This window comes from Acyrthosiphon pisum, chromosome X, assembly GCF_005508785.2.
Source record: "Acyrthosiphon pisum isolate AL4f chromosome X, pea_aphid_22Mar2018_4r6ur, whole genome shotgun sequence".
Lineage (NCBI taxonomy): Eukaryota > Metazoa > Arthropoda > Insecta > Hemiptera > Aphididae > Acyrthosiphon > Acyrthosiphon pisum.
The window spans coordinates 73,109,296-73,133,298 of record NC_042493.1 but is presented as its reverse complement, the minus strand read 5'-3'; the positions used below and the strand labels follow the sequence as shown (position 1 = coordinate 73,133,298).

General features: G+C 27.0%; 1 protein-coding gene across 1 annotated transcript in view; it reads right to left on the bottom strand.

Moving 5' to 3' along the window:
• Nucleotides 1-5,104: 5,104 nt before the first annotated feature.
• Nucleotides 5,105-24,003, bottom strand: part of LOC100570276 (Down syndrome cell adhesion molecule-like protein Dscam2) — a 143,211-nt gene continuing 124,312 nt past the window's right edge. Inside the window, exons 10-26 of the mRNA XM_029489031.1 lie at nt 22,989-23,139; nt 18,639-18,787; nt 18,405-18,563; nt 14,889-15,044; nt 14,254-14,375; nt 12,008-12,185; nt 10,564-10,839; nt 10,230-10,354; nt 9,957-10,151; nt 9,734-9,854; nt 9,505-9,648; nt 8,466-8,606; nt 7,792-7,944; nt 6,208-6,332; nt 6,001-6,121; nt 5,580-5,652; nt 5,105-5,363 (exon numbers count right to left, since the gene is read on the bottom strand). Of these exons, the coding sequence (XP_029344891.1) occupies nt 5,180-5,363; nt 5,580-5,652; nt 6,001-6,121; nt 6,208-6,332; nt 7,792-7,944; nt 8,466-8,606; nt 9,505-9,648; nt 9,734-9,854; nt 9,957-10,151; nt 10,230-10,354; nt 10,564-10,839; nt 12,008-12,185; nt 14,254-14,375; nt 14,889-15,044; nt 18,405-18,563; nt 18,639-18,787; nt 22,989-23,139 (2,573 nt within the window). The 3' untranslated portion in view covers nt 5,105-5,179. The remainder of the gene's footprint in view (nt 5,364-5,579; nt 5,653-6,000; nt 6,122-6,207; nt 6,333-7,791; nt 7,945-8,465; nt 8,607-9,504; nt 9,649-9,733; nt 9,855-9,956; nt 10,152-10,229; nt 10,355-10,563; nt 10,840-12,007; nt 12,186-14,253; nt 14,376-14,888; nt 15,045-18,404; nt 18,564-18,638; nt 18,788-22,988; nt 23,140-24,003) is intronic.

Here is a 24,003-nt window from a genome sequence, read left to right as displayed (position 1 = left end):
TACCTAATGGATATTGTGATATGATTAATTTGGAATTTGTTATAGGTACCTATTAAAGGTCAATTTTTTTTTTAATACCATATATAATATTATGTCTTATACTTAGACTGACATACCGTCTCCGCTCAGAATCGTTTTTCTTATACAATGATATTTTATCATTGAATTCAAGTCTAATACAATCCATTATACAATGACCCACTTGTAATCTACTGTACAGCAGAGCGACATCCACTTACCTATTTTTTTTATTAATGTTAATACTTTAGGCAAGTGCTAATCAAAGAGCTGGAAGAGCTGTTCGAGTAGCTGCTGGTAAATGTTTTCGCTTATAAACATCAGAGGCGTATAAAAGTGAAGTTGAAGACAATACAGTTCCAGAAATTCAAAGAAATAATTTTGGAAATGCTGTGTTGATGTTAAAGGCTCTTGGTATTGATTATTTAATACATTTTAATTTTTTAGATCCTCCACCGCACGAAACCTTAGTAAGTTAATTTAATTTATAAAATCTAAATTTGGATATCAGAGATCAATTAGTTAATTTAATGTAACGTGTTGAAATGGATATAGTATCAAATCCATCCGATACAGTTAATATACGAAAAGTATGACATTTAGTACATTTCAAATACATGAGAAATTTGAATTTTTTACATAAATATATTTTATTTCTTTAAGGCCATTAATGCTGGTTATTTTTATCATATTTCAAAATTGTCAAAAGGTCATTATTGCACTGTTAAACATAATCACACCGTTATTATCCATCCAAATAACAGTTTATTTGAAGAACTTCCAAGATGGGTTTTATACCATGAGTTGGTATTAACAGCTAAAGAATATATGAGTTAAGTCAGCGTGATTGAAAGTAAATGGCTACGTGAAGTAGCACCTCACTCTTATCAAGGCAGAGAACTCGAAGACTCTACCAATAAAAAATTACCTAAAAATTAAGTAACTTATTTAACTAAATTTTACATTTTTATTGTGGTTGATGGTATTATATTATGTTAATAGTGACCGCAGAATTTGTTTCAAGACAATAACAATTTAAACTGTCCATATTTTAGGTTGCATAATTCTAAAATTAACCAACTTTTTTCATTTTATTGACTTATTTAAGATTTTAATTGCATAGTTCTGTGTTTTTTTTTTTTTTTAGACCTTTTTGAATTGACTAATATTGTTATTTTTCTATATGAGATAAAGAAATCTAATTTGCTTCATGTCATTCTGATTCCACATAAAACAAATGTTTTACTGTTTTTTTGCAATTATTCCAGTATAGTGACATTTTAATTTTTACATGTTATTGTGCCATAATAATAAAATAAATTAGTATATATATAAGTTATATAAGTTGGTGGTTAAAATGCAATCTTAAGGGAGTAGTCCCTTTGTCTTGCGAATCTGATCAAAACTATCCCCACCCCAGACAGCATTTTGTAATGATAATATTATAATAGTATTATAACAACGTTATACTAATATTATTCGTTATTATATGGTTATAATAATATTATTAAACAAAAAAATGCTGTCTGGGACATAGTCATTTTTACCTCTATGGTCTTTAGTCGTAAAACATTTGGTTTGCCAGAAAACCCACATACTTGTGGATTATAATATTATTATTTTTCTTAAATTTTAGGATTTAGGAAAGATATAATTTAGAAAATAAAAAGATATTTGCGACCCAATAAATGGACTTACAGCCTAATACTAAAGATTTAATTGTGATACAGGTGGTACTTTAAATACATTCAATGTATTTTGGAAAATCAGACCGATGTGAATCAGAAAAACAGTTTGAGCAATTTTTTTTAAAGACATGAAGTTCTAATTTTTATGATTTTGTTTACCTATATATTATTTAAATGAAAAATAAAGGTTTTAACTATTTTTTTTATAATTTAAAATTTGTTATTCTTAGGGACTTATAACTTTTTCTTATTATGCTTATATTATTATTTAAAAAGCGTATTTCAAAAAGTTAATAACCAACATATCAAAAAAATTAAATAAATTTTATAATCTATCACTTGTATATAAATAATATCAAAAATAAGTAAAATATTTAGTACCTTTAAAATGTATTTTCTAGTTTAGAACTGACGGATTAAATTTCCCCAGCCCTCCCCCCACAATTTCAACAATGTGCATCAAAACATAACTGTAAGTTTGTAAACGGTTTTAAAAATAACATTTTTGTTTAGAAAACAAAAAAAATATTAAAAAAATTAAATATGAATAAAAATATTGACTTCTAGCCGACCCGTCACAGCTTTGCTCGTGATTAGTTGTTTATTTTGCCTTCGGACGATGATATGTAGAATTTTTTATTCAAATGTTATCGTTTAATGTGATCGGCAAGTAAATATACAAAACGGTTAATGAAAATTTATTGAAATATTACTTCATCAATTGATAACAGCTGGACCAATTTTTCAAATTTGACGGGCATTTTCAGATTTCCGTTTTTGTTTATAGATAGTCGGTATAGGAGAAAATATAACAACTTTATATAGATTATAATTATTATTTATATACGTTATTATGTATATTGAATATTAATCCGTTAGAGCGCATCACTTGTACCAATCTTGTATCTTTATTTCCTGTGATTCTGAGTTATATTTTGCGATTTTCGTATAGCTACTGACCTTCCAGGCTAAACATCTATGTTGAATTTCAAGTAATTCGGACGAGTAGTTTTCAATATTTTGAGTTCAGAAAAAAGCGACATTAATTTTTATTTATATAGATTAATAAAAATTTAAATTCGTAAAAATTTAAAATTAAAAAAAATCGAAATTGATAAAAACCCATCTTGAGTAAAATAATCTTAATTGATAAAAAAATTGACTATAAATAAAAATCTAAATCGATATAATATATTGATTTATACTTATTGATACATACATGATTGATAGATTTTAATATAATATACATATTTTTTATTTTTATTTTATCCTAGTGAGTTATTATTTTTATATTTTACCTAGTATTAACTTTTTGAAATATACTTTTTAAATAATAATAAGCATAATGGGGGAAAGTTATACACACTAATACATTTTGAATTACAATTATACAAACTTGAACTTTGTCTAAAAAAACGGTATTTGCTAATATTGTATGTGTACATTTTTTAAGTCAAAAAATTAAAGAAAGTTTTTTGAAAAACTACTAGCAGAGAATTTAAATCCGGTGAGATTTCAAAAAGAGTCTCATGGGCCATGATACTATGGTAGACAAGTTGTTAATAAATAGGTTAAATTACAACATTTCAGTCTCATCACTAATTTAACATCTTACTGGTCAACAATTTATTATATTCATAAAATAATTTTTGTACAAACCATAATTATCGTGAAACGCGAAAGAAACGTTGATGTATGATAATGTTGTGTACAAAATAAAACTAAATAAAAATAAATTGTTCAATCTTTATTAATAATTATTATTATAACAAAATGGTTTTATTTTTTTTTTTTATATATTTTAAAATTTTTATCATTGGGCCCCTCATTATGGGTTGGGGCCCGGGCCCGTGTGTTTGACACACTCAACACACCCGGTTATTGCGGCACTGCTTAAGTTTCATAGATCGAGTCGAAATTATTTTTTTAACGTTCGAAAATCATGCACTTATAATGAAAACTATTTTCTAATCCACATCGGTTTGATTTTCCAAAATACATTGAATGTATTTAAAGTACCCCCTGTATCACAATTATATCTTTAGTGTTAGGCTGTAAGTCCATTTATTGGGTCCCAAATATTTATTTTTATTTCCTAAGATTTATCTTTCCTAAATCCTCAAATTAAAAAAAAATAATAATATTCTAATCCACAAGTGTATGGGTTATATGGCAAACCAAATATTTTACGACTAAAGACCATAGAGGTAAAAATGATAATGTGGACTGTTTTTATGAGATTCGTAAGACAAAGGGGAGTAGCTGGGATTATATTTTAAACACCAAATTTAAAAGTTGGATAACTTTTGAAGGGGTTGAGCATAAACGACGGGGTTTAAAAAACAAACCAACAAAAACGAAGCACTAACGAATGGAGTTAATTTTGTCTCAAAATTTCAAAGTGGGTGGCCGGGACATGGAACTCGTCACCGTCCCAGCGGTAATCGCTACCGCTGCAGTGTGTGGGGACCTTTATGCATTTCGTAACTACATAATTATTGTCTCTCCATCTACCTCATTGTTTATCAATTATCTCACATCTTCAGAAAATGTATGTGTATTAATAATGACCTGTTATTTACTCACGTTATTGTTGCAGACTAATAACAATTAACATTAATATTAACCTATTAATTATTATTAATTTTTGGTATCAAGCAATTTATAAAAACTTTTGTAGATCATAGTTAATTATAGTTTATCACGATTGGTATTTCCTTGTAACTAAAAATTAAGCTAAATAAAATAATGTATATCATATCTCCACGTATTTGAGAATTATTTGTTGTTGCTCGGTGCGGTACAGTGGCTGAAATCATCACGTAACGTGATTGAGAATAAGTAATGGCCGCTGCTACTAGTTCCTCGATGGGTGACCACCCAGGCAACTTGGTAACAAAAACCTTGCCGCACATACACGTGTTACAAACCAATCCAACCCTACCAACTGTAACCTCTACAATAGCTAATGGCCATAGATACCGGTCTCTTGACAAGTAAGGAAAAACATTTTTTTTTTTTTTAATCTCAGATATATACCTGATTACGATTATAGAATTCTTGTTTATAAAACCAATTATAGAAATTCATAATTGGAGGTATATTTATAAATGTGTTTTACTGTGAGAACTTTTTCAAACACTGTGGTGATGATGTAAGATAATATAGGATAATAATTTGAAAACATAATAATTTAAACATAAAAAGGAATATTATATTATTGTGTTAACACTGATAATTATTTTAATATGACATCAATTAAAACTTGAATCTAACATAGATATAAACCATTTCTTTTTTGATGATTAAAATTTAATATAATTTAGTTAAACATTATAATGATAATAATGATTAATGGTAATAATTATATAATTTTAATAATGATATTATTAAGTAGGTAATAGTAATAATTTTAATTAAAAAAAAAAAAAAAAATTCAACAAAAATCATATTATTATGTTTATTAATTTTACTTAATAGCATACTCTATATGGAACTGGTCTGGAACCACGGCCGGAGCTCATAGTTCCATTATCTTCTTCATCGGTATCATTATGCGAATATGTTCCATGATGCTGTATTGGCATCATGAATGTGGTCTCATGTAAATTTGTGCTTCTACATTCTCTGGAACTTTGATTTGATCCACGTCTAGAACTAGTAAAATATCAATATTTAGTAAGTAACAAACAAAATAGATGCATCGTTGATGCACTAGTTGAACATCGTAATTATTTTATTTTTATTATTTCTTGGTTTGAAACACCTGTTAGAATATTATTTTATATTATTGTTATTGTATAATTATTATAGTTGTATTATAAATATACTGCAAACCTTTTAAATACTTAATTTTTCAAAATCAAAGCTTACTCTGGTAGAGGTAACAGTCTCCGCTTAGGTTTCTTCATAGGCTCACATGTTTTTGAGTTTCTCTCAATATCATCTATATTTGAAAAAAAACAAATGCATACTTAGTCGAAAGGAATTTATTCAAAATTGAAAACGAAACTTAAATAGTTTATGTATCCTAAATATACCTATATTTCTATTGATTGTATTAAATATTAGGTATCTTAAATTTTAAATTATATGATCATTTTAATAATTTAGAGTAGATAGTAAAAGGAAGATGACTAAATTTAAGTCGTCACACATTTGCTCCTTTTCATATAAATTTTTCAATTTTATAAAATAATAAAGTACAGTGTTTTATAAAAAAATATATTGTTGGTAACACATTTTCAATGTGTAAGAATTGTTAAGTTACGTTTAACCATATTGATACACTCACAAAACTCATGAATAGAACTACTTTGACTTTTGGAATCTTCATTGTTGTTGTCTGAATAGGAAGGTACTCGTTTCGGTATTGGACGTCTTAAAAAGTTTGTGTAGTCCGCCTGAGAACAAAACTAAAAACATTGTATTAATCATTATACAAATAAAATAATGCAATAATATAATGTATAAAAATTACTTAATGGATATACGTTATTACCATTCTATTGCAGTTGCATATTTCCAAATTTTCTCCGCAGTTAGTGCAAAAGTATTGTTTGTTTCTTTTTGGTGATTTAGAAGGAGAAATTTGAAATGTTGCATATGGTGATATTTCATTGTAGTCTAAAAAAATACACATCGTACACTTGTAAATAATTTATATTTCTTACTATTCGTAATTAAAAAGGTGGGAAAGTGGAAGTTGCTTTGCTTAACAGTAGGTTACAAGTGGGTCACTGTAATGGATGGTGTTAAATTTGAATTCAATGATATAATATCATTGTATAAGAAAAACGATTCTCAGCGAAGACAGTCAGACAGTATGATATTACCAAAGGTGGGCAAGTTAATAAAAATAATTAACTCAAGTTTTTAACTTAACGTTAAGAGGACACAAGATCGATAAGTTAAAAGTTAACAGTTAACAAATTATAAATTTAACTCGATAAGTTACAAATTAACAGTTAACAAATTATAAATTTAACTCGATAAGTTAAAAGTTAATATAGAAAAAAATATTAACTTAACTCAGTTTAAAAAAAGATAATTAATTTTTTTTTTTTTAATTAGTATGTAAGTTACTGTAAATAACATAGCGAGTGAATGTGTCTTTTTATTTTCTAATTTATAAATTATAAAAAACAATTTTATTGAACTTTTATCATAATATACACTGTATACCATTTTACTTTACTATTATTTACTAATTTAAACTATATACTTCTAAACTATATACTATATATTTTTCAAATTAATAATTTAACAAATATATTTTTTTTACATCATATAGCAATTGAATAATATAAGTTATATAGCATTAAAACATAACAATTGTCAATTTTGGATTTTTAATATTTTTTGTCTGTCTTTGAAACAATGTATTAGGAGCCTTATATTTAATTTTCAAGCTTTTGTATCCAACAAATAAAATTGTATTGATATTTATAGAATAAAAAACTAAAAAAAATTGGAAACTGAAAATTTCCCTAAACAGCTCAAAATAAGTCAAAATATTTAAAAAAAAGTCATGGTGTATAGAAAATTCGAATATAAACATTCAGTTAAAATGTCATGTACCTTCGGTAATTTGTTTAAAAGTTGCACCAAAACCAAAAGCGATTTTCTCAAAAACAGATTTTGCGTAAAAATTCCTGTTTTCCCCTAATATTTCTTTTGTTTTTCACTGCGCTTTTAAAAATTACCGGGATATTTTTACTTTTGACCCCACAAAGTACCAACTTGATTCACTTTCCTATCAGAAAAGATACTGCGTTGAAGAAAATCCAAGCATTTTTATTGTCCTAAAAGGTGATGACAGACACACACAAAAAAAAAAAAAAAAACACATCATTGTAAAATCAATACATTCATCGCTCCGCTCAGAATCTAAAATTATGTATTAAATATTTAAAAAGTAAAATGTCAAATGGGATTATAACACTTTAAATCATGTTATCAAGTTAAAAACGTTAAGTTGTAACTATTACCTATTTAAATAAAATTAATATAGTATTCTTAATCAATTATGTTATCAGATTACTTAATCTTAATACAAGTAAACATAGTGTTATAATAGTTTTACTTGAATCGTCATTGGTCAGTATGGTACTCTTCGATTTGAATGGTGTACATGTTTCATATGCATCCGAATGAATTTCGGATTTTGAACAGCTATTATTTTTTAATATCATATTATTTGCCTCCAGATGACGTTGATTCTTTTTATACATATGCCCTAAGAAATCAAACATTTAGAATTAAAATAAACTTATTTTTTAATTATATTATTTGAGGCTCATAAATAATATGTATAAGTAAAATGTATTTGAGTCACGTACATTTTAAAATAAATATGCCAGAATATATTTTTAATTATGTAGAACAATATAAAATATGTTGAATCTTAAGAAGGTGTAAAAGTGGTTTTGTTTAAAACACGTGTTTATTGTAATATCTACTTTTTGTAGATTATTCAAACGTTTGTGATTAAAGTATCGAAAGTTATAATGAAAATATAAGTGTTTTGTTCAATATTTGTTGTAAAATTTTGAACTTTTCGGAAAATGAAACATTTTTTAAAATGTATATAATAAAACTAACAAGACATGAACAAAAATATTCTTAATAATATTCTGTACATCAATATTTTTAGTATGGGATTTAAATACATATTGCCTTAAGGCTTAAACCCAACGTCCAACACATTGTTAAATGTCTTAATAATATTAAATAGAATTTTGTATTTTTTACACTTACTGTATTTATAACATACTATCAATGATAGACTGATGACTATGAGAAACAGTAAGGCTACAGCGAGTGGCCACATTACAGCTATATTGTAAATAGTCAGCATTATCTTGTCATTCACCGATAGAGCTTCTTTGTCATAATTTCCTGAAAAGGAAATATAAATATAACTTACTAATAGCAGTGGTTGATTTGGGAGGGGAGGACGCAGGAGGGCGAAGTCCCCCTTCTTTTTAAATTTTTTTTTACCCCTTCTATTTATTTGAAACGGAACGCTGGGAACGCAACATAAGCTAGTGAATTTGTAAATCGTGATTTCCTGATGCCAAATTTACTTAATAGGTACTTACACAATATTTTATATTGTTATATTATATTTTATTATAGCCTGTTTTATTATAAATTACAACAAAATAACTAAAATCGTTATTTTTATTTGTATTCGTTTCTATTGTGATAACTAATAAACAAAGCTTTAGAAATTAAAATCCCATTTTTAGCGGTTTTTGTAATTTGTCGGTGGGTTTTCCCGTGCCATAAAATAACTATTGAGAAAATCGAAAATGACCTTCTTAAAGTACCATCTTGATCCAATTTTTCTAAAAGATAAGGTAGTATATGTTTAAATCCAAGCACTCCTTCTGGTAGAAATTTTGTATACAGGATAAAAAAATAAACACCATTGTAAAACCACTAAATCCCTCACTCCCTTCAGTATCTAAAATAATAAATAAGTGTTTTTTTATTTCTATATGTATTTTTCGAATAAATTTAATATTGTTTTGGTGTGATAGGTTTACGGGTGTATAGAGGGAGGTGTGGAGGGCTTTGGGGTGCCCTCCACGGCAATGTGACGGTTAATTTTGTGTGAAATGCTCGTTCATACAATATCAGCAGAGTCCCCCTTATTTTTTATTTCCAAATCAACCACTTACAAATAGTGATTTTTCAAAATTATTCAATTGAAAACATAGTTCACAGATGACACGTTGAATTGATACACTTGGTGTTTATTGTTTATAATACAATTATCATATATACGAACCTGCATAATTAGTTAAGGTCGAAGCAGTGTACATTGTTGATGTCATACCAGCAGAATTGTAGCATTTTACCAAAATATTATAGTTAGTCGACGGATTTAACGTTTCAATCGAGTAAATTCCATTTGGTGTAATGTTTTCGTTAACTAAAATAAGAATTATTTCCCTTATGTAGATTAATGTGGAATATAACACTTAATTCAACAGCATTATGATTTTGATAATCATTACCCGTTGTCCATTCTTTTTCGGTAGTTAGTCTTTTGTATACTGAAAAATGTGTTATCGGACAATATTTGGCGTTCCATTTTTGCAGATGAATCAAAAATCCCGATACCATCTGTTCGATAGCCTTAAACACACAAAAACGGTTTAAAATTGCGATTACCTTATATCCAAGTTATTTTGTCGTTTTGGTTTAAATTAGGTAAATAAATCAAATGTCTAAAAGTACTTCGTTTTGTGTGGGTGCAATTGGTGTTTTCCCTTGTAATGTCTTTACGTTAAATGGTCTGCTTTGCATTCCGTGACCCACTCGGTTACTTGCCGAAATGCTGAACGCTATCGTTGTACCGCACTTGATATTTGGTAACGTGAATACATTTGAATGTGAAGGTAAAGAAATTTCCGTGTACATGTTTTCTGGTTCCTAAAATGTTGTCAATTAAAATATGATCTTTAGTTTAAATGTTCTTATAGTACAGAGATTATATTGTAATCGACTTACATTAACGTATTTATATGAAAGTAAATACTGCTGAACCGCGTATGTGTTTGGCGCTTTTGTCCAATTCACAGTGACATTTGTCCAAGACACGTTGACTATCCCAAGAATTGGCGGTTTCGGTGGCTCTGCAATCACAACATAAATTCCATATGTAAGTCATAATTGCATAATGATATTGCATTTTCGTACTAAATAATCGAGTTCATTGCGACGAATACCTATGCTATATTGGCTATGGTAAATGTTTACAATCGATATAGGTTTATGATGATAATATTTTTTTCAGGGATCTATAAACGAATGTTATATATAATAACTATATTATTATACTTACCGACTACTAGCAGCGAAGTGGTAACATTTTCGGACCCATAAACATTCCACGCGGTACACGTGTAATTGCCAGAATCCGTGCTGGTCACCGAGTCCAAGTGCAACGTGAAGTTATCATAGACCAATCTTTGAGACTGCAATAAATCGATTGGTTGACTGTTGAAGGTCCATTTTACGTTCGGAGTCGGAATACCGGATGTAATACAAGGCAGATCGATGTTGGCGTGCCATTTGGTCTGTATCTTACCGTGGAAATTTCCAATGGCTGCAGGCATTCCTAAAAGTCATACAATCAATTTTAAGTATTGTCGAATAGGTAGGTACCCCATTAAATCTACCCGTACAAACTGAAAAGTGAAAAACATAGTATCTAAGAATTGTTCATTAAAATCTTAATACAATTTCTCTCATTTATGTTGATAATTTTACGTCTTTATCTTCCAGACGATATAATTTTATGTAGGTTTTACAATATTGTGTTTACATTTTATTATTACTAAATATTTTATATTGTAACACTGTTTTCCAGAATTTCTAGTATTTTTATTTTTAACACCTCAAAAATTACTAATGTTTATGTCAAAATATCAATTAACATAAAAAATAGAAATATTAATATACACATATTAATATAGAAAACATTTTTGTAATGTAATTTTGTATAATGTGAAAATATTTACCACCAGTCACCGCGTAAATATAACAGTGCAAATAATAAAATAAAAAACAATGGGTACATTTAGCCAGTTATTAAATGTTAGGTTTTTATGAATTAATTTATTAAGTTAAGTACCTAACCTCTGCTGTAAGTTTTTATTCAAACAACATTAAATGCTCCCATTCATCTTACAGATTTAATTTAAAAATAATCATAATTATTCTCAAAATTAAATCAATTAATAAAATATGTATACCACACTTTGTTCAATAAATTTTACAATAAATATATTGTAAAAAAAAATCTGTCAAAAAACTTATATCTAAAAGGATGAGTGTATGCATGTTAATGCTATTTTACTATATTATATAATAGATTATTATATTATTTATCTTGGTTTGTTTTTAATTTTAGTTACCTATACGATAAGTTCCATAATATTTTTATTTATTTTCCACATGGGCTTAGGCTGTGAGATATAAGCTTACGTCTTGATTTAAGGCTTTGCTACATAGTTTCAACCAATTATTTTATTTAGGTCCTGGTAATAAAATTGTTTCTCCCTTACGACGTTGGCGAAGGAAGTGTTGAGAAGAAATCGCGTGGTTTTATATGAACCTTTGCGAGTAATTGTCTATCGTGGTACGCCAAATGGCCAAACACGCTTGTCAAAACACTCAGAGTTCACATTATGTACACATTTTACAACATTTAGGCACTTGAAAAAAAATGTTATCGCTGATGTGGCTATAACTAATATTAATATATTATAATATAATATATTTACCGCCAGATTTAACTGTCGACAGAGAAGCCGTCCGTGACTTGTCACTCTCACCCACGCCGTTGGTTGCGGTTATCCACCACAAATAGCTGCTAGAGTGTCTGAACATTGACAATTGAATCTGTCGGATATGTGGTTCAAATGACTGTGACTTTACGGCACCTTGCATTCCGTTTATTTTCTAAACATGGTCATTGGTCAATATCACCCGTAAACAAATTGCAGGCTTAAGTACCATAAGTGATTTTCGCGGCATACAATATAATATTAGGTAAATTATTATTCATTATTTATTATCGCTTTTAAAAATTGTGTCTGAAATCTCACTCTTTCTGTAAAACGCTATTAATTTCAAACCTGCACCAATGTATGATTTGATGTTCTCAATATTCTATTGCAAGTATAATGTTAAATATGCTGATAGATCCTTTCGCTTTACAAATCTACTAAATATATTATATGTCTTATGTGTTTTATATAGACCCCAAGGCATTTCAGTATAATTAGAAGCTCAAAAATCAATAAGCAATATGAACAGTGAAACAGTACATTTTACATCACAAGTAGATGTACGTTATACATAGAAATACATTTACAGATAAATACCTCATTAATTTATGCAATACTGAATGGTACAATGTTACAGAGGATAATTTAAGGGAAATAAACCACTTCAAAATGTTGAACTCTGGCCAAAATACAATAGTTTAATAAACAGGAAACGAGAAGTTCAACTTAATAGGCTTAGAATTAGTCACACGAAAATTTTACATAAAAAAGACCAAAATATATGTTGACTATATCCAACATGTAACATGCTAAAATAAAATTCAAGTCAAACGCAATATTGTCACCCACTGTTCAAATGTCAACCTGAAAGAGAAATTAGTTTCTAGACAACAGTTATCATACTGTCCTTTACTAAACAATTTTCTAATGATAAAAGAATAACTCATAAAGTGAAGAATGTTGTAATGTATGACGCTGAACCTGATTGTTGATAACAATGTAGTTGATATTTAAATAATATACTATCTATGTAATCATATTGAACGTTTTTCTACCACATATTGATTTTTTAATGTAACTTTCTTATTTAACAATATTTTATACATTTATTTTAAAGAATATTTTAACACTACAAAGCATCAATAATTTCTATAGACATTTAAAAAAAAAAAATCATACATTTTTCCATTCAATTTTAATAGTTTTGTAAATTAAAAAAAATGCAATGGTCTATAAAAGTATTGGAACAGATTTTTTTAAAATCGAATAAATATTACACGTTAATACACATAGTATACTTTTAAGAAATGTAATCTACTAAAGGGTGTCGTACCTGGGTATTTATAAGGGGGAAAAATGTAATCCATTTACAGTTTTATGGTACGACGTCAATACAAAAAATCGTTCATTGAGAATAAAATCAACCCATTCAAATATCAATAATGACTTAACAGGAAACATGATCACGCCTCAACGAAAAGTTAGATTTTAATCATTTTTTTTATTTGAAAGAAAAAAACTTTATTCAGGTTGGATTCAATAAAGAATTTTTAATTAATTTTAAATAACGCCTTTTAAAATTATTAAACAACTTTTGATATAGGTAAAGTATATTATTACAACTTCTAAAAATAGAGTTTTTAAAATCAGAATCGAACGTGGCCTGAATAAAGTCTTTATATTCCAAATAAAAAAATATATATATATATCAAAATATGACTGTTTTTTGAGGCATGAGAGTATTTGTACTGAATGTGTGTTGTTCCGACATCCTAAATTACACAGTCTATATTATTCAATATGTAGTACATTTTTTATATAGGCTTATAAAATTAAAAAGCAAAACCATTTTTATGATTAAATGTAATCATAAATAGAGTTAATATGTTTATGGCTATTAAATATTTTTTAATTTAATACCATATTATGCACATTAGAGACCAAATTATAAATCCGTTTGTAACACGTCAAGGTGCCTACATTAAATTGTATAATGCATATTTTTTATTTTTGGGACTTACATGTACTTATACAATTTGCATTTTTTAGTTTTAGTTTTTTTTCATATAATAGGTATTTTTTATCATTGAATTCGTTAAAAGTCATTTTACTTAAAAATATGATAATTTCATATTTTTATTAAGTTTGCTTTTAATAATTAATTATCAGTCATTATAGATTTTTTAAGGTCATAGACAATAGGTAGATATCTCTAATCATAAGTAAACACATGTTATTACTTCTCTTTCGTAAAGGGTAAAATGTTGAATCTGGCCATTTGGATGTTTCGGTGGTATCCAAGATATAAGAGCCATGTTTGGTGATAAAAGCATAGATTTCAAGCCAGCTGGTGCTTCTGGTACTAGAATCAAACAACAAAATCGAAATAATGTCAAGTTATTTATTATTTAGAAACACTATTTGTCTATAGAATCTTAAAGAAATATGAAGACATTTCGAAAAAGTCTAAAAACTTTTATTTCAAAACTTTTTAATAACATATCACGTGTGAATTCGATTAAAATGGAACCAATAATACAGTATGGTTTTTATATTGCAGAAAACCCCCGGTATACTTGGAGTTAGGAATGTGGAAATTTGAAACTTCCGAAAAGTTTATTTTTGGTTTATAGAAATGGGGAATGATAATTGTTTGAAATAAATTACTGTTGTCAATTATTTGTCATCAACAAATTTCACGACAATTTTGTTTAAAAAAATAATTTCCCTGATTACGATTCATGATAGCGCTTGATTATATTCTGGAACTTAATAAGATATGTTATAATATAATGTATGATACGTTATAAAAATAAAAACAATTATTAAAGCGAAGAAATAAATCAAAGGACATAATATAATTTAAATATCTTACAACTTTCTGAAGTTCTGCAAATCAGAGGTTTGCTTGATTTTCCCGGACCTTGAATCGTATTCACTTTGATGGAAAATACGTACTCAGTGTCAGTATCGAGATTGGAAATAGTTGCGTCATCGCCGTTATGAAAAACTTCAATTTCATTGTATTCGCCTAAAAAAAGCAAATTCAATTGTTAATGACAAAATAATATATAAGTAACTAACCTTACGATAAACATGAATTTTACTAAAAGTTCAATCTCTGCAATAAATTGCAAAAGTTGATGTTGTGATTCAACAATATGGGATGAAACTATAAAATTGTATACTCATTTGTGATTGTTTAAAAGTGTATATGAAAAATATTAATCAAAATATATTTTTTTAGTAAAATAACTTTAATGTAGTATTAAATAATATAAAATAGTATAGCATATTTGGTAGTAAATTATTAATTTTATTACGGGTTATTATTTTACTATCTTCGTATAAAAAATCAAAATGCCTTATTTTTTTTTGTGTTCATAAGTTTTATAATAATTAGTTACAAACGTTTAGATCTGATAAACAAAATTAATGAATAACAGTATAATTATTATAATCTTCATCTGCGGTATTAAACGCAAAGTTTTAATTGAAATAATATAATTGTTTTCCACTTTTTAAAAACTTTTAGTTTTTGATAATTATATAATGGAGCCGTTGTACGGTTATATTACCAGAGACACGAATATTGTTTTAATATAAATAACTTATATTTAACACTGAACAACTTTGTCTTCTTATTAGATTATATCATATTAAATTATTAATCAACAGTTGTATCTCAGATAAATACACTAATTATTTATTAACATGTATTTAAAACGTATTGTTAAAAAACTTTATTGACATTTATGGAGGAATGTATTTTACATTAGAGGACATCTTATTTTTGTAGGTTATGTGTAAATATCAGAAGACACTCATAAACATGTATTCAGAGTAAAAAACACAAGAAATATTGTTGTAAATAATATGAATTGAGTTGGCATATTATATTGAACGTATATACCTACCATACTTAATAATATATTAATATTATATGTTGATCGTACAATGTGTAACTCGTAGGTCACAACTCATAAGAAATACAACGTAAACCATAATATTTAAGTTTGAATATTTCACAAGTCCCGAGCGTGCACCACAATTTAAAATGATATACATTTATTGGACTGTTTACTACGGTTATTATTTAGATTTTATTTTTATACAAAAATATAATAATAACAAACAAATATAGGTACAAATAAAAAAACCTTGTTATAATCCTTATAAGTATTGATACATTCATAATATTATCTGTCACGAATATAATAATAGTACTTTTATTATGAATGTTCAAAATCTATTTATGATAAATCAAATATAAGCATAATAATATTATAATATACCTAATAATAATAACGAAAACACCTAATTTAGTAATATCCTTCATGGTAAATATTATCAGTACAATTTTTTTTAACTTTATTATATGTAGATAAGAATTTATTATTTTTTAGAACTCTTGAAACAAAAACAACATTTAAAACGATTTAAATTATTAGTTTCACTTTGAAACCCATAAAAGACACTTGTGTAGTTTTTTTTTTCCCGTAAGGTTTATCTTTTTCCTTAACAGACTGAGCTCCCAGACATGTTTAGGTGTGGCGTGACAAGTTCGCTTTTTTATTTGAAATAGTGTAGTGTGCTGCAAATGTACATCTTGGCACCAAAAAGCTTTAATTGAATTCCAACATACACCGTATGCAATTTTGTCGTTGGCTTTTCGCCATTTAAAACAAGAAAAGGTACCTATATAAACGGACGAAGTTTTAGGTTTACTCACCGTGTAATATAACGTGAGCACTTTGTTAAAATAATTTTTCAAGATTTTAGAATAGTGAAGATAGACTTAAATCGGATTTCTATGGAAACAGTTAAATTCGATACGACTTAGGTATACAGTATATCGAATTCAAGATTATATTTACGGGTTTATTCACTGTTGACCTCAAATTGAATTGATAAATCATGTCTTTATTTATGTATCGCTGTTAACATTAATAATACAAATGAGTATAATATGTTATAAAGTTAAAAATCGTTTTTAACTACCCATTTTTAACTAATACAATTATGGTATAACATTAATAATGTTTTGTTATGTCATTTAACAACTTAGCTTTTGTTGAAATTTAAAGCTTACAATACATATAAATTATTTTATATTGTGAGATACATTTAGAATGAGGGTCAACAAATATTTTAAGAATAAATTAAAAATAACCACATGTTGATGAGTTATTGAGTAGGTATTTCAAGTTTTGGAAGTAACAGAATAAAGTTAATAAAAAAAACACAAACAAAATACATTAATAAAAAAAAAGGTTCACAAGTGGGTATCGAACTATTATAAAGTAGTTGTTGATTATGCCATTGTAATGGATGTGTTGGATGTGAATTTAATGGTGAATACGGAAAACAATTCTGAGTGGAGGTGGAGTTTCATACATCATACTTGTATAAATAAACAAATTTAATTGTTAAAAAAATATCAGAGAATTTTTACCTCTTCAAATGTATCAACATTCATCAGAGTGATGAAAGAAAGAAAAATAACTCCATCATTGTAAAAACGTTAGGTATATTCTTCGCAACAATCAGAATCTAAAATGCCTAATATTTACAATTTTTATAAATTATTATGTTCTAGATTAGTGTGAGAAAAAAAGTTACTCCAATAATTTTGATTCACTTGTACCAGTTGTATAATATTCAAAATTAATAATAAAACAAAAATGAAATCACAGATCTTGTTTTATGTTAATCTTAAAGTAATCATCATATAATTTTTAAAAAATCACTTTAAATATTTTAATTTAAATTGTATGTTTTTAAACTATTATATTTTTAGAGTTGTATAATATTATATTATTTTATTGATATATTAATTTTTTGAAAAAAATTTAAAATGAATATTTTTACGTTAAATATTAATTTAGCGATTCAAGTTATTCTAATTATTCGAGTAATCAATATTCTATCGGTTAGTGTTGCAATCGATGTTTACAAAGCTGTAAAATTACTAAAAGTGAATGCGTTTATTGCTATAAGTAAAAGGTAGCTCACTAAGCTATCGTTACGCTAATTTGAATACTTCCGAATAATTTTGAATAATGTAATTAAGACACGGAAATAATTTTCTCTGCTTACTAATTATATTACTAATAACATAATATTATAGCTGCCTTAACTATACAGCCAATATTTTTGTATTTATTTAAAAACAAAAACAGCATTCTATTCGGATTAAATCGTAGTTTATTTTTTCGTTGGAGAAAAGGGCATATGTATGTTAAACATAGTAGTGTTATACTTTAAAGAATAGTCTGAAAAAGAATTTTTATTTTTCTAGCAAATCAATACGTTTTTTACGGTAAACAATTAGCATAATTGTAATGTGTTGTAAGACTTTGTTCATACAATTTTTTTAATATAAACTCACTTATCAAATCATCCGCAGGTACCACCTTTGAATAGGTAAGAACATATCCCTGCACATAGTCGTTCATTAAGTTATTCGCGTTCAAGTCGGTCCATCGCAATCTCACGCTGTTGGGAGTGGTGACGTTGCACGATAGATCATCCGGTGGAGATCCTAAAACTATATAAAACAATTTAAAGTTAATTACAAAGTAATGTTGAGATAAATCACTAGAAATCTTCGTGTCTGACATACCTTTAATTTCTAATTCCATGGCCGCCTCGTGTTTCCCCAACGAGTTTTCCGCAACGCACACATACCTTCCCGAGTCGGCAGCACTCACTTTACTGATAATCAATTTCGACTTCACAGATGTATCAGTGTACATTTCCTCTACGTTATATCTATTGACAACCGACAGTGTATTATCATTTGATTTATTCATTGAAAACGTGTTCCTATCTCATATATGTATAATAGTTATAAAATACAGTTAGCAACAATGGATAAATACTCCCCAATCGCAATTATTATGGGTAAATGGACATTTTCAAAATTAGTGTATGGTAAATTATGAAAGAAATAAAAAAATATTACTGTATATAAATAAATACACATCTGTGTAGTCTGATATGAATCTTGTTTTTAATTCATATTTCAGTTGAATGCATTACTTACATTTAATATAACTATATAAACTGTTTAAAATAAATACAATTATCTACAAACTTAAATTTCCAGAATACTTTGAGGTTTTTTGTATGATATATGAATATAAAACAATGACTTAAGTTATAAATTTAAAATTGTCGATTAGGTACTATATTATAATCAGTTGGTATGATTAATAAAATTGTGAAAAACCACATACCATACATTTATTATAATTTTGATATCTCTTTACTGTCACTAGTAAGTTAAGAATTTCATAATATGCTTGTTTTAAATGTTGAATTATTCTATATAGGATTTATTAGTTTTGAAAATAAACAGTAGTAAATAATAAATGTACGTTATTAAATCATCGAAAATACGTTTAATGTATTATGTCGTTTAAAATGAATTTAATATTTTAATTAATTTTAAACTTGCACTGTTATTCCACTATTATGATAAATATAGAATATAAATCGCATTGTAATGAAATTTTAAAACTGTCGTAAATATTATAACATAAGAAATTATTAAAAAGTGTATTATTGGTATTGGCTTGCAACAGTAGGTATAGTCCTATAAAGAAAAAAATATTAAGTTTGATATCTGTTACAAACAAAACTATTAGATAATATGTCATTACGAATTATAAAATATAGTATAATAGTTGTATAATTATTGATATTATTTAGCATTTTATAATCATCTGTTATTTGCATTTAACCTAGTTGTTAGCTTCAGCAATCAACTAAATTTTAAACGTCGATATTAAAATAATAAAGGTTTACTTCCAATATAATTTTTTAAAAAGATACGTTTTCAAAAATGTTTAGCAAGTTACGTAGTTATAAGTTATAACTCGTTTGAAGTGTATCAACATGTAAATCGTAAAGGTTTTATTTTTTTTTTAGACAAATGTGTATAATATTATACATAAAAAAAGGCTAATTTATTATAAACTCATTTAAACTAGTATTATCAAGCCATATTTTATGTTATGATTCAAAATTATTTACATGCTTATAGTCTTATTATTATACCAGCATTGTGATTATTGTAATCATCACAATAATGTATCTAGTTAGATTAGTAAGTAGTAAATATAGTATCTATACTGCTCGTATTATATTTTAGTATTATATTGTATGTAATTTTTCTAATAAGTTTTTAAGTTTTCAATCATTTCAATAATTATGTACAATAGAAAAATAATTTTAATGATCAGGGCTTATGACTCCAAACAAATATTGATAGTGAACGTGTTATAAAATAGTATAATAAAAATTTAATTTTAATAACTTTTTGGAGTAACTGATTGTTATTTTATTAATTTATATTTTATAACCATTCAAAGGATATTTTTATGTGGACGTAGATACATGTTGGTTTAAAGAATTATAATATATTTTTATTTATTTGAAATAATGTAGTCATGCTCTAAACCAAAACACGAATTATCAATAATTATATTCACTTTACAAAATAATGAAAGAAAAATGTCCGAATGACATCGTAACCAGATGATATATGTGTAAGATTTACAAGGCTAATTTTTTTTGTATAATATTTTAAACTCATAAATATTAATATTTAGTTCATTCTCAAAAATCTCTAAGTCTAGCCATACATTGGGTTTATAATGCTGTCACAAACAAAACGTGTCGCTGGAGAAAATTTCAACTACGTGACCAGATTTCGAAAAAAATTATATTTTCTATTTTGTCTCGGTAACCTCGCAACTACATAATATTGTTTCTACAAATGTATTCGTGTTCATAATACCTGAACTTTTTTAAGCATTACCATTATTTCAACGAGGGCGTATTTGAAGTATAGTATCTAAATTGGGTATTTTTTTTTTAGACAGACATGAATATTTTCCTGTTTCTCTACAAATGGACCATTTTCTATCATTGACCCGTATTTTTAAAATGTTATTACGAAGCTTAAATTTCTCGTAAATATTATTAAATTAATGGTTATATATTTTTTCTTGAATCATGTTTTTTTTTGTCATTGTTTCGTTCGTAATATTTGAACGCAGAATAAGCCATCTAAAAGTAATGCCATTTTTTGTTAGGAAATGATTACGAAGATTTAAAATGTTCAGATATTATTGTAAAAACGACATAAAACTACTAATGCCACTTGTAATCATTTTAGATTTGAATTTTAAGATTAACGGGTTTGTGTTTATATTTAGGCTGTACCTATTATATTATATTCTACATGAACACTAATTTCAAACAAATAATAAATAAGACCTAAGTTAAATTATATAGCCGAAATGGTTTGAAAGAGATAATACAATTAGGCCTATAAGACCTATAATTACGTTAATGCCTTTTTCGTTGGGGCAGGAATTATAATAGGTAGGTACTTACGAAGTTTTGTAGACAGTTGCGCAAGAAAAATATTTTGAATACCTTATTTATTTATTATAAGTTTTGATGTTTACATTGAAAAACATATTATATTCGTACATTTGTTGAAATCCGTTGAAAAAAAATTGAATGCTTCAAAGCAGTTACAAGTGGTGTTAATAGTTATTTTTTGTTTGAAAAAGTAGACTTGTTAAATACAGTTTAAATATATATTTAACTTAAGATAAGTCAGCAAAGTTCTTAATTTATTCATCACATTTTTCGTATACCAGTCGTCTTTAATGCAATATATATAATATATATATTTATTATTTGTATTGTCAAATTCTAAGTTTAAATATTCAGTATATTTTTTTTATAACCTTGTACTTAGTAAACATAATATCACGGTTCATGATTTAACTATAAATCAAAACTACGGTGAAATTTATGTTTTATATATGATAATCAATACATAATAATATTTAATAATATACTACTCATTTCATCATAAATAGTAACAAGTTAGTTCCACAAAACACTTAAATAAAACCCAAAACTGTATTGTCCTTTTAAGTGTTTAGACTTTAGAGTGGTATAATATATAATATGCATAAGCAATCGATAATTTAAGTCACACTTTATCGACGAGTATGTATTCAGTATATTGTTGCAATTTAAATATGAAACGTCAGTACCTATATATTATTGAACATATCTTATCGTATTAATCAACAATATATAATAAATTTTTGTATTTGATCATTAAATTCTTCTGGTATAAACACTTCGCATTATACAATAAATATTTTTTACAAATCTTTTTCTTATAATATATAATGACAAAACGTTTAAATCCATGACAATAATTATTTTGATGCAACTTTTTATTAATTTTTTCAATTTGCTATAAGTCTTAACGTTAACACTATCATACAGTACATTTTATCAGGAATCGAATTGTCTAGAAATATTTGTCTAGTTATTTATTTATTTATGAACACCATGATCAGACGGCGTTCTGGATAAGCATTTTAGCTTGTTAATATTTTTCTGTAGTTGTACACTGTCACAAAAAATTAGTCAACATGTTAAAGTTTTGATAATATTAAAACACATTAATTTACCATTTTTATTAAAGTATATTCTGGAGAATTAAAACTTAACCTATATTTATATAAAAAAAAAGCAAAAGAATGTATTTTGCAGTTTACATTAAATTTAAAAATTCCACATGCTACACATTCGTGTATAATTTTGCGACGTATCAATAACGTATTATGAAAAAAACATCAAATTAAAATCTAGATTATTTCATTAGCATATTATACTTTAGTGTAACCTATCCCTAACTCCACTTAATTAACCCAACTATAAACTAAGTGCTATATGTATATACTAATATTTTCTTTGACGTACAAATAAATTAAGGATAAAATATCGCCAAGATAATATTATATTAATATTAATATACAAAATACAATATATTATTATAGGTATGACGTCGGAAGGGTATATTTTGCATCTAGAATTAATATTAACGTTTATTTTATAACGATAATAATATATCTAGTAGAGGATTAGTTACCTGAGATTGGCGCTTTTGTAGTTCAGTTGGACGGATCCTTTGATCCACGATATGTGTATCGGTTGGTCTCCAGTCGCCTCGCATGCCATGGATGCCACACCGCCGTTTATCGACATATATTTCGTATTCGGAAGTATAATGTGCGGTAAGTCTGTACGAAAAAAAAACCACAAACATACAAAATATAAATAAATGAAAAAAAAGGTCGGAAACCGCATAATAAAAGAGTAAATAACTCGAACCGACAGCAGGGTCTCCCGGAGTGCACATATATATACATATTACATACGTATACGAGAATCCTTAATATTCTAGTATCTTTTCGTACAAATATTTACACACCTCCGCCACGTGCACTCGCACGTACATTTGTGCGTGTGTGTATGCGACGACCTTATAATAGATTTTGATAATATGTCGTCACGGTATCATTTCATAACTACCAACCACGGTCGGTGGATCGGGACCGTTCCCGGTTGTATTTCGAACGCACGTCCAACAGAATCGACTGAAGCACTGAGATAACTTTTCCTGTTTGTATTCTCAATTTTTTTTTTCATCCCCACCCCCTCCACCAGCCATAGCCCTGCGAAAACTTGCGCGTGATAGATTGGCCTATTGACAAGTCGTCGCTCAACCGTCACCAGCACGATTCGTGTGACCGAATCGTGTTTATAATATTATGTTGTACGATGCACATTACAATATAATAAAAATGTTATTTTTATAAGACGTATGAGACGGCGTCGTCGTGTTTTATTGGTTCGAGCAGGGTAAACGGTTTCACGCACCCATACATCGTGCACATTTGAGTGTGCAACGAGCGTAAACCGTATGAAGAAGATTTATCGTCGATAAGATTAAGTAGGTACCGATAGTAATAATGTATTTATTTATTTATTTATATAAAACAAACACATATTATGCATATTGCACTATAAAATCTCAAATTACAACAAATCATAAAATATAAATAATAGTAAAAAAAAAATCATTTAATAATCGTTTGGAAGCC